General features: G+C 34.4%; 1 protein-coding gene across 1 annotated transcript; it reads left to right on the top strand.

Annotated features, from left to right (window-relative positions):
- The first annotated feature begins 9,878 nt into the window (after positions 1–9,878).
- Positions 9,879–12,444, top strand: LOC128991452 (uncharacterized). Its single transcript, XM_054414342.1, has 4 exons — positions 9,879–9,983; positions 10,691–10,857; positions 11,293–11,352; positions 12,363–12,444. Exons 1-4 carry the CDS (start codon positions 9,905–9,907, stop codon positions 12,414–12,416), a joined length of 360 nt encoding a protein of 119 aa, XP_054270317.1. The 5' UTR covers positions 9,879–9,904; the 3' UTR covers positions 12,417–12,444.
- Positions 12,445–12,874: the final 430 nt, after the last annotated feature.

Genomic DNA, 12,874 nt, shown 5'->3' on the forward strand with positions numbered 1-12,874 from the left:
GTTCAGTCAAAGATATGCAGTGAGCTAATAATGGTACACTGTGTTTCACTTTTTACTTGAGACTACGTTTTAAAGACTTGTGTTTTGTTTTAGTTTCATTCCGTTTTTGTATATTGTTTTTAGGTTACGTAATATACAAAATTAAATCAATGTAAGGAAAGAAATACCCCCGCCGCAGCAAACCTGCAGACTAAGCGAATTTCTATCTACCTGGCTGGAATTCCACTAAATTATTCCCTTAAAATTGCCAGATTTATTTCATATTTAAATATGATTAATTTTAATGAGTACTTATGTTTGCTGCTACAGGGAAGAAAATAGGGGGTGGTATTGAAATATTGATGGTATAGTATGAAGTAAAAGATTTCAAAATTTCATTTAATTATGTCCATAGACAAACAAGCTACAACAGTTAATTTATTATCCATAACAATAACATGGTAATTTTAAATTTTCACTTTTTTGTGATTTTTTTCGTAACCGTTAGGCATACAACAATGCTTCAATACTGCAGTTGAATAATAAACCCCCCATAAACCTACATTTATTCAATAGGGTCCGCGAACCAGCATGATCGGACTATGGGAACAGGGGTTTATGGGGTAAAAATGGGGGTTTCCCATTTTCACCCTGATAACATAAAACTTTGCAATTTCTTTGTAAACAATTTTGTAGAGCTAAAAAAACACAAATAATTTAGTATATTAAAGCGTTATTATGCGCCTTATAGTTAGGAAGAAAATTCCAAAAAATTGTAAATACCATGCCTGCTTACTATAGTTTGAACGGGCGCAATTTAAACATTTGTTAGCTTTTTAAGAATCACTATCTCAAGACACACTGCTTGTATTTAAAAAGTTAGTCTGGATGTTTAAATTAGGACCATTTAATTGGCATTTGTTTAAAAATGTTAAGCATGCAATGATAGTGGCAGGGATTTTGGCTATTGCATTTCTTAACTACACTGTTTGATTACATGATACTGTAAATAGCAGAGTAGATAAAACAGTCAATTTCGTCTTATCTCCTAGCGAATTAATTTTTCTAAGTGTTTGGTCGGTAAATATGGTGAATTTAGGGCAACGCAATCGATAATGCTGTTAGCCGGTTAGCCGAACTTTTCTTTGGTCAAGATTTAGTTGAACATAAGACATGAATAAAGAGGTCTTTTAGTAATATATTTAAAAGGAGTAATATTTGTTTGATACTTCCATTTTACAGATGGTTGATAACACATTTTTTTAGTAGCGAAGTATGAGAATAGTAACGAAGACACATTTAAATATCGATGTTGTTTTCATAGTAACTTAGTTCGTAAGCATAAAGATTGATATGCCATTTTGTGTTACATACAAACCTTGGATTTAAAGAGTCCGTTATCCAATACCGGTAATCAATGTTTTGCGAATGTCTCCAATTAAAAATTTATTCTCTTCCTAAATCAGCTTAAAATATAAACAATTCAGTGTTGTACTGTATTACGTTTTCAGTACTGTAAACAATTCAGTGTTTACGTTTTATTCAATAACTTTAGTATGTATGTGCTAAACCTGTGGCTCAACGCAGTACGCTCTCTCCCATGAATTACTTACGGAGAGTGGATATTTCAATTATTTCACAGTAACTTAACTATGGGAAAGAATTTGATCTATTCTGTAACAACAAACCTAACCTTTCTTTGAGATAAAGTCATTTATATTTCGCATGGATCTATGAGTAAATTTCCTATTTGCAGAACCCCTCCCTCTTTATACTATTTGAATCTATAACGTATTCGAATATAAATTCAATAAAGTGAATGGGAGTAATTACAACCAAATCGTTGCGCAAAAAAATAGTTACCTGTGTTGAAGTGAGGAGAAAATAAACGTGTATCATTTACTGTTGTTACCTTCACAAATGGTTGAATTCAATTTTTAAAACAACTTAATATGTGGTGTTATTTCTTAACTTATTCCAACTACTTAACAAGAGGTGTAGGTTTTTTTGCCTCGTTCATTTGACTTGCCAATGATTTCCCTTTAAAGTTTAAATCCCGGTTGGATCCTGGAGAGTAAGAAGAAGAGACAGATAGCCAGAGTCGTAGTAATTTCTGGCGAAACTTCATCGTTTCATTAGTGACATTTATTTAAGTTGTATGATACAATCAACTTTGAATGGTGTAAGCATACTTTTCCTATTGTTTTGAAGAATGTTACACGTGCGTTTGATGACGTTTGAGTGCGTTGGTGTGGAAATGGTTCAATCTTTAGGTGAAATTTTACAATCTTTGCTACGCTCGTTGATAAACGAGATTTACCAGACAAAACTTTCCAAACCGGTCTATAAGGGTGACAAACCCATAAGGTATTGTTCATCAACGATGAGTGTCCTTTCTAAATTTATCTTCACTACTGTATCTACGAACTTACACTTATCACAACCAACTCCATCACTTGTCCATCATTAGTCGACGGCCTGCGGCGGCACGGCGTGAGGACTCAGCTGATAGTAAGGTTGATAAGTGAGCCTTTGTCACTAATGCGCGGTTTGTATGTATTGTTGTGCGCTATCGACATTCTCCGCGCGTCTATGGAATGCGCCTGTATATGGGCAGCAGCGCGCTAGACTGCGAGGCTACATGCGCAAAAACCGCGCCGCGCTGCGCATAGAGAGACCGCGGGGGCTGTACCATCTGTGCGATACTGGCCAGCGGTCACTCGCAGATAAGGGGAATGTGTAGATAAAATAGCTACGATGCCCCATATGGACGGTGGACTGCCGTAAATAGTGGCTTGTTTTTCATTTACGTTGTTGGAAATTAATTCTCCGTTCTACCATAATTGTTTTATGCAGCTAGGTTTTTATGTTTACTTGTGAAGTCATGACGCACAGAGCTTGAGAACCTAGAGGTTTAAGAGGTTCAATAATTATTGGTAAACTTGTATCGGAAATTCTAGTAACACAATTGACAGCGAAAAGCGAGAATACACCACCCCCGCGCTAGGATTACCCATCGATCTATATTATTGGGATTACCATACGTCTAGGTTTTTGGTGTCTCAGAGGAAGATTTAAAGACTGTAACTTTTCGCTCATCAGGAAACATTACTGAAATAACTTAATAATCAACTAAATTTCCTTCAAACCTTTTATATCAAGCTGGAAATATCAACAGCTTCGAGAAAATGAGTAATAATTTCAGTGAGAAGAAATAGCAATTGTTATAGTAATAATAAGATGTATGACGAAAAAAAGATTATTTGTACATAATTTTAATTTACTTCGTGAAGGGCCCACAATCCACCCCTGGGAAACCAGGCATCCTAGTGACTACACTACCTCGAGTTAGATATCAAAATCGTTCAGTATAATGGTTTGAAACTTTTTAGGACAAAACATTCTCTGTTAAGGATTTATCAATCTTATGTATCCTCTGCCGAGAATTGTAGTTAGTTCTGACTGGTTTATCTAGTTATGTTTTGTTGTTTAGTGTTCGTTACTTATTACTTAGACAATTTAAAAAATATTCAAACCAAATAAAACGATAATGATCATGTAATAATTATGAACACTATATAATGTAATTGTACAGTACTCATGGGTTTCGGGTAGCAGCATTATTGTTAGCGTAGAGGTATTTTTTACATAAAATGCTACAGGCATAGACACGAAAACCACCTTTTCTCTGGTATGTACCTGTAAAAAACTTCTTAAATACACCCTCAAATAAAAAAAAGAACATTTAGTCTACATTAGCACAATCAAACGCCGCATACATGAAACACATACTTCCGATTTTACAAACGAGTCTACTTGTACGACTTTAGTCAGTATTTTCACTGTTCTAGTTGTGTTTTGAACAAGAAGGGTCACCAAGTGTTCCACTGAATATGTGGAGAGTTCAGTGTAACTACCATCCACCTACCACTGAGTACACAACCAATATGTGAGAGTGTTAACACTAATCGTTATCAGTTTTCCTGTAGTGAGGCTAGTGTATTGATTTACGCTCTGATGTCCATCGATTAGTCAGTGTCCTAGTGGCACTACTGTGTGACAAAGTGTGGATGCGTGACAAAGTTCAATCACCACAACCATTGACTACATAATCAATGCCATAGCAGATGGACACTGGTCAATAAATCGTAGCAAGGTCATTCGGAACAAATCATTACACAGTTCATAGAAACAAAACAGATTAAAACATAATATAAATGACTATAGTAGGGTTTAAGTTATAAAAGTACGACTATGATATGCGCTGTTTGTGTCTAATCGTAACTAAAACACATTGGAAGGTTTTTTATACGTTAAGACGGGTAAAAATTATCAAGTATACATTGCTGAAGTAGGGTACCAAATACCAATTTATAAATTTCAGTCAAATGACTTATTAAAGAGCATTTAGACAAGACTGCACACTCGTAATAACTGGGTTCTCAGGTGTCTCTAGCCCAATTCACACAGTTCAACACAGCTGATCGCAACAATGAGGTGCCCAGCTGATCGCTTGGTAGATTTAGGTGTCACATTCTGTGACGTCACGTGAGAATGATTTTAATTACAAAACAAAAAGTGAAGAATTGTTTTATCCGCTATTTTTAATGTACATTCGCTACCCCAAAGTAAACATCCCATTCCGTATTTAAGATGGTTCATTGGATTTGAAAAGAGCAAGTTGACTCATCATATCGTTAGATCTCATCCTGTTTTATTTATTTGTTTCATCATGGTGTAGGCTGTTCGGACGTACTTTAGGGTAGATTTTATGATTTTGTGATCAAAATGGTTATGACACAAGATGAAAAGTTATTGTTTATAATTAGACAGTCTCATTAAGTTTGATAAGTTTTAAAATAAGAAAAATAATAAAAAAACTAAAAAGACAAACTCCCTCCATTGTGCATAACCATAACCCAAGCTTAAAATTGCTCGTCTCTACACATGATAAATCTACATGGAGGAATTCCTTATCTATGATTGGAGTTTGTTGCTTGTATTATATTAAAAATGATTTAGTATAATTTAGTCAAAGTTAGTGCTCCTGTGAAAATATTGTCTTTTTACAGCCCTACTTTAACGGAGGGAAAGGGAATCTTTTAATGAAAAAGTGTAAATTCAAATTTTGCAACTATGGTAAAGTAACCAAAGTACTGGAATATTACGTGACTATTCCGAAAAACACATGATGAACAAGGGACTACGATATTTTTCGCCATACTACTTTAGTACTTTAAACTGACCAAACCATAAACTGCACAAATCTATTGTATTTTTATTTTCCCAACAAACCACAGAACTAAACCATCACGACTTATCACTTCAAAGAGAAGTAATGATTTTGTTTATAACCAATAATTGCCAATTATTATAATCTACTGGTGTCCGGTAAGAACTAATTACGGATTTTTCGTGACGGGACTCTACTTTTTTCAATCATACCTAACAATAAAACACAAAAAGTATGTATTGATGGAGAATGGTCCCAGGAAAAAAATGGCGTGCCTTAGGGGTCTCTTCTAGGTGCTATATTTTTTTTATATTTATAAACGACCTCCCAGAATGTATAAATAGCAAAACTTTCTTATATGCATATGATACAGCATTAATTAATAAATATTAGTCCTGATCTTAAACAACTTTGAGAGATAGCTCAAAACTCAATTAATAAAGCCTCCACTGTTTTGGGTTTTAATCTAATGGCTTTCTGTTAAACAAAGATAACACTCAAAAATTGTTTTTAGCCGTGCGAATTAAATATGTTACATTGTTATGTAGACAATGTTAAATTTCTTTATTTAATCTGTATCGGGATAAGACCCCCTTTTGGGGACCTCATATCGACTACACAAGTCCTAAGCTTTTTAGGGTAATTTGTCTTATAACTAAACTAACACATTGTATAGATCAAAATTAAATTAAAACAGCCTATTTTGCTTTTTAAATCTATTTGTAGATACAATATTATATTTTACGGCAATTGCAGTAGGATAGAGACAATTTTAATCTTACAAAAGAAGTTAGTTAGGATAATGTCTTGTGCCCCCTATCAGAACACTGTAAGCCCCTGTTCATTCAGCTACAAATTCCAACGGTAATTAACATTTATGTTTTTGACTCTGTATGGTATTATACAGGGTGTTTTTTTAAAAACTTGCATCTTTATTTATGTAAAAACCGCAATAGATAGAAGTATGCAGTTTGCGGGAATCATCTATTGACGTAGGGGGCCCAATTGTTTTGAATTCAACGTTACATTTACATTCCCCCCCTTTCCCCCCTTGCCACCAACTTAATTTTTTTTAATAGCAAGGTACCCCTGGTGACATATCAAATGAAATAGCATGAAAAAAGAAAATGTTTGATGAAAAAAAATGAAAATTGGTTCATAAATTTGTGAGATATTTCCCCCCCCCTCTCCCCGGAACTTATTTTTTTTAAAGCAAGGTACCCCTTGTGACATATCAAATGAAAGAGCATGAAAAAAGAAAATGTTTGGTGAAATTAATTTTTCATTTGATATGTCACAAGGGGGGGGGGGGTACCTTGCTATTAAAAAAAGTTATGGGTAGGGGAAAAGGGGGAGATTATCTCACAAATTCATGAGCCGATTTTAATTTTTTTTCACCAAACATTTTCTTTTTTCATGCTCTTTCATTTGATATGTCACAAGGGGTACCTTGTTATTAAAAAAAATTAAGTTCTGGGGGGTGGAGGGGGGAATATCTCACAAATTTATGAACCGATTTTCAATTTTTTTTCATCAAACATTTTCTTTTTTCATGCTCTTTCATTTGATATGTCACAAGGGGTACCTTGCTATTAAAAAAAATTAAGTTGAAGGCAAGGGGGGAATGTAAATGTAACGTTGAACTCAAAACAATTGGGCCCCCTACGTCAATAGATGATTCCCGTAAACTGCATATTTCTATCTATTGCGGTTTTTACATAAAGATGCAAGTTTAAAAAAAAAACACCCTGAATATTCTAAAAAATCCCAACTTAATCAAACAAAGTTCTCATCCTCATAATACTAGAAATACAAAAGTTTACATTTTTTTTAGATGTTCTAAAACTCTTAAAAGCCATATTGTAATTTAATTTAAAATATACAACAAGCTAAGCTATACATTTAATACTAAAATATCCTGAAAATACTTTTAAAACCACATTCTACAAATAATGGCTTTTGGGCAATCCCTTTAATTTTCTTAAAGAATCTTTTGATATGACTTATATTAGTAAAGTCCATTATTCTGTGTAATTCCATATTTCATCAGCTTTATTGCCAATATTTCACTTTGACTGTCAGTCTCTGGCTGTATTTGATTCAACTTTGTCAATGCTAATTGTTTTCCAACAATAAAAAAGATTATTATTTCAGTACAGTAGTGTGTAATGAAATCCAACTTGATTAAGAATGCGGAAAACAGCTGTTTTCCGGACTAAATCCTTGGGGAAAGCACATTTAAACGGTGTAGTGTGCCGAAAAGTAAAGGTTTTTGAAATTTCTTCTAATATAATTGTCCGGAGCATAAAAAAGTTAATAATTTTATATATTAGAGCTTGGTTGTACGCCTAATGGTTGTGGATAAAATTCCCAAAACTATAAATTTAGAATGTCCATGACTCGCGTGGGCAATAAGTAAACTGTTGAACCGTAGTTGGCTTATTAAATGTATGTATTTTGACAAAATTCGGCAAAGCTACTTATTTCATTCTAAGTTATTTATATATTTCACAAAAATGCTATTTATTATCTTTCCTTGAATGGGTAACCTAAGATTTTGTTTAACATAATGTTGTTCGAATAGTTTAAATCTGACATTCCTAATTTATTGTAGTGGAAATCCAATCAGGCGAGTGGAAATTCGCTTGGAATGCTGGCTTGCTGTGGTGGGAATATTGTAATAAAATTAATAAAAAAAACTAAAATATGCATTTAAAATTCAAAAAGACTATAATATGACATTTTAATATTCGTTGTCGATCAATTCAGAAGTAAGATGTTACATCTCAATATATAATTGTGTTTTACCTTTATGGTTTGTAACTATATTTATCGTAAATGATTAAACTCATTGTTTAAAGTTTCCCCAATTTAAGAATTTATTAATTTAGTTCCAATAATTCTACTGTTGATTAATTTAGTAGGAACGGTGGAAAGGTTGATACTTTATAAGCTGTATAAACTAATAGAACTGTAGTAGTTCTAGGCTTGCTTCCCAGGTTGCAGCATATGTCGCGTACCTTTTCAACAGTTTTGGCAATTACGCTAGTTATGCTTGTATATTAAACAGTAGTGAAGTATTTGTTATGTTATTCATGACCTAATTTAAAGCTTAATATACAATCTTATTTTAAAGTTGTTTTAAAATTGTGTTTCCTTTAGGCCCACTCTATTTTGCTGTAAACTGTCGTGTTAAGTTGATAGTTGATACTACTTACAAGTTCAAGGTTAAGCTTTTCACACAAAAATATGAAAAATTGTAGTTTTGGTGTGCCAAGCCGCAATGGCTTTTGAAGATGTATTTTGAAAATGGCCTTTATATTTAAAGGCCATTTTCAAAATACTAATAGCACTATTATTATAGTAGTTATGTCTTTATTTAATTAACTATCTCATAAACGTATAACATTACAATGACTTCTAAGGGGACTCCCTATTTCGTTGACCCGGGTCATCAAATTCAATATATTTGGCAAAAAAACCCCTTAGAATGTAACCCCTTAGAATATAGATATTTACATGAAACTTGGAACGAAGTTTCATATCATACCAATTGGATGGTTGATGGTCTATTGAATGTATTGTATTGAATATATTATATAGTGGATATATTGTCTGTGAACAGTGTGATTTCAATTAACAGTTACGATATGAGTTGGCAGTGTCGGTAGTGTAGATTGAACACAGCGGCTAGATAGTTGGCCGTAACTCCACCAGATGCCAGCACCAGTCGACGAATAAACCTTTAACAAAATTCCATACATTTGACTGAGCAAACCTATCTTAAAAATTTAGTTGAATAACTATTTAGATTTTAATGATACTAGACACACTACTTTTTTCTTTTAACATTTTTATAATTTGCTTTGGTTGGTTACAATATATTGGCGATTCTGTCAATGTATGGTTTACTAAAAATAATCGTTTTAGAGAATCAGTTTGATTCATGTCCTTTTATAAAAGAGTTTTGAATAAATGAACTACATATATCGAAAGACGTGTTTTTTTTCTTAATAATTACAGAAATCCCCTACAGATGAAAATCTGATCGGTTTAGATACCTAAGGTATGTCTTACGGTATATAGTCGTATAACGAAGGAAACCCATGCGTTTACCCAATTGATAATAATTATCAATCATAAACTTATCAGTTACTAGCTGCTGTACCCGTGCTTCGCAACGGGAAGAAAAATCAGTTTCATAATAATTGAAATAGATTTAGGATAAATAATCCATCATAAAGCTTAAGATTCAATAATCCTACCACATAGTTGTGTAAAATATATTTAATTTATTTGGATCTGCTGTCTGAAATTGTGAAATGAGCATTTGGAAATTCTGGTTCTTTACATTTTAATGTCAAAGCTAAAGGTAAACATTGTGAATTTTCTCATGATTCCATGGAGACCAATTAATATTTACTTTTGGAAACCTCACTTCAAAACTTTGGACATCCAAGGGGCGTAGCCCGAGAGGAACTCAGGGATGTGAATAGGCCTATGACATTCCTAAATATGTGGACCAACTTTGTGCTTAATTTTGGCTGTATCGGTTTAGCATTTTAGTCGAGACAGCTGCCCAGACAGACAGACAGACACCACCTCAATTTTATAATAGTATAGAAGTTAATAGATTTATACTGTATGTTTTCATCATTGATTGTTCCAGATCCGCATATGAGGTGATGTGACATGGGCTGTAACTCCTCCAAGTCCGCGGTCATACCGCTGGACCCAGACACCTCAGATGTGTCTATCACCGCCCGTACACGTCAGTATATACCAAACATAGTTTTATTTATTCGTCCCAGGAAAGATTCTAATTAGGCAACATCCTAAATACCAGGAAAAATTTGTTGTGAGACTTGGGTTGAAGTGTGTGTGGGCGATGTAAGTAACATTTCGGAGATCAGGGTTTCATCATTGACTATACACCTCTACTGTAGATGTGTTTATACTCCGTTCATACAGCCGTGGCACCTGACGGATTAGGAGACCCCATAACCCTTGGAGCCTCCTAATCCCTCAGGTGCCACGGCTGTTTGAACGCACTATAGTGAAGGGATCTTCAGGACATCGTAGGCACTTTTCACCACGAGGGATAGTAAGTAAGGATCATTTTTGAGTAAGGGGTAGTGTTTATGTGAACAAGGTCTTTACGTTGTCCTGAAGCTAGAGAACTGCACTGCGAAATGTCGGCATCTTACATCGCTCATACACAACACGGTTCAAAGTCATAAAGATATCTTGGTTGGAAACCCACCGTGGAAGTCCACAACTTTCTTTTAAGAAATACAAGAAAGGTTTGGGCAATGACAAAGTACAGTACTTGGTCATGTTGAAGACAAATGAGAGATGTAGGAACTTAGCATGATGAAGGTTCACAGACATAAAGTATTTGATAACTTCCACTCTCTGTTTTCTTTTTCAACATTTTCATAGTATCTAGGATACCACTAACTGAGTGTATGCTGGCAGCCCAGGGTCTGGCGTTCGAGATCCCTCTGAGGGACGAGGAGGAGGAGAGCATCATCAAGAAACATCCGCCCAAGAGACTGCGGATGTTGGAGGAGCAACAGGCGTCACCTCCTACATTGGAGGAACTAGAGGAGAAACTGGCGGAGGCGGAGCAGAGGAGACAACAGGTGATCAAAACAGTCATATGATGTTCGATGACGTCATGTCATCCTAATGTTTTAGTTGGTGATGAGCACCTAGTGTTCAAGGACTGAGGACTAAAACCTTGGGTAGGAGCACAGACAAGGGAATATACCAAGCGACGGGAAGCCAAAAAGTCGATGTGATGGGCTACCATCTTGGTGCCACCACTTAATCAGTTCGATCTTGTACTGTCGGCTAACCCCTTGCTTTGCTTTACCTTTTAAGAAATATATCCAACACAAGCTTTTCAACCAAAGAATTCCACAAAAGAATGAGGGGATAGTGATCTTATATCGATTCAATAAATGTAAAGATCAATTCAATGCATAGAATTAGGAAGATGTGTTGGCAAGTAAGACTGGACACATTTGAATATCTAGGAGCTTATCGAAACTAATCTAATGATTTCTACTTAACAGATTCTCAGTCAACGAGTGGCGTCAGCGAGGGCAGCGCAGAAGTTGAAACGCAACGGAGAGGTAAGCTCAGCATTCAACAAAGTTTTTAAGCTATTATATTCGTCATAGGAGCTATTATTACAAAGAGCTCCTTTAGTAGGAACGGGTTTGAACGGGGAAGAAAACGCGGTGGAACGGTGTTATGTGATCTATGTTTGAAACTATTTAGAAAGAAATATCAGTTTTACACTAAAAAAACCAGTTGCCCATTCCATGATGTCCTAGCCCTCAGTGACAAAGATAATAGACTACAGTAAATGGAAGACAAATTGTTTTTCCTACAGTTACCTAACAATGTACATTTTCTCTCACTGATTTGAGAAAGCAAAGTGGCCAATTCGTTCATCATTCGCGTGGACAATGTTAACATTGTCTCACTCTAATTACTTTGTCTCACTCCAGATTTGTAACGTGAAGGCGCGTTTCTTTACCAATTTATTTGTTTAATGGTAAATGTAGCAGTCTTATAAATTCCTACGTTATTTAAACAAATGAATTAAGTTATTGTAGTCTAAGATTGAACCAAATTTTCAGGCTTTTAGGATACTCTATTTTTGGGGGTGTTTAAAGTTTTTAACATTACTTTTTTTGGGCGATTTATTTTTAGGCACCTTCCTAACCCTGAATGTATTCATGGTTATGTGATTCCTTCACTTTTATATTAGTAAGGTAAAAGACATAGTGCTTATGTCACTTGCGTAAGTGGTAGTATATTTTAGGATTGTATATTATTTAAATGTTTTAACCATTTTGAATAATTAATTGTAAATAAGTACAGTATTTGAATACTAAATAGAGGAATTAAACGTCGTACTTCATGAGATTTAACAAACTACAACGCTAAAATGATATTTAGTTAGTTTTAAACTTTCAACCTGATATATTCCAATGCGAAATACTACTGATTTAAGTTTCTTAACGCATTTCACAATATGTTTTTGAAAGTCAGATATTTCGGATGTTGAATATTTCCTCTTATCACAATTATTGAAGCTGTCCAAAACATATCTCAAAGTTGGCTAATGTTACAGAACAAGTCAAAGATTGAACGAATGTACCAGGAGCCCGGCACCGTGGAACTGTGAGACTCGTCTGGATATCTTGGATAAGAATTCTGGAAAATTCTTGGATAAGAATTCAATCTCAAATTTTGGATATCCTTCAATTTATAAGAATCACATAGCGATATCAAAAACTATGTAAGGGCTATGCTATGTATCATCCGCACAAATCAGGAGTTCCTCCAACATCTAGATGTTAACTACACTATTGAAAAACTTTCCATAAGTGATAACTTATGTACTTCATATTTGTAAATATTGATCAAGATGAGTGAACGTGGAATGCTGGTTGTTATTTATATAGGAATACTTTTGTTACTGCCTGTATTTGCTCTGGTAGCTTTGATTTTAGCATCTGTATGGTTCCTGATTTTGTTATGATATTTGTTTACTTTATAGTATGTTAATTGGTATTTACTAAGGTTTATGTGCTGAGATTATGGAGATGATAAAAATAAATTCTAGACGCTACACCTATTTTT

The sequence above is a fragment of the Macrosteles quadrilineatus genome, unplaced genomic scaffold, assembly GCF_028750875.1.
Source record: "Macrosteles quadrilineatus isolate MER2022 unplaced genomic scaffold, UCM_ALF_1.0 Scaffold_4__1_contigs__length_99947679, whole genome shotgun sequence".
In the NCBI taxonomy this organism is placed as follows: Eukaryota; Metazoa; Arthropoda; class Insecta; order Hemiptera; family Cicadellidae; genus Macrosteles; species Macrosteles quadrilineatus.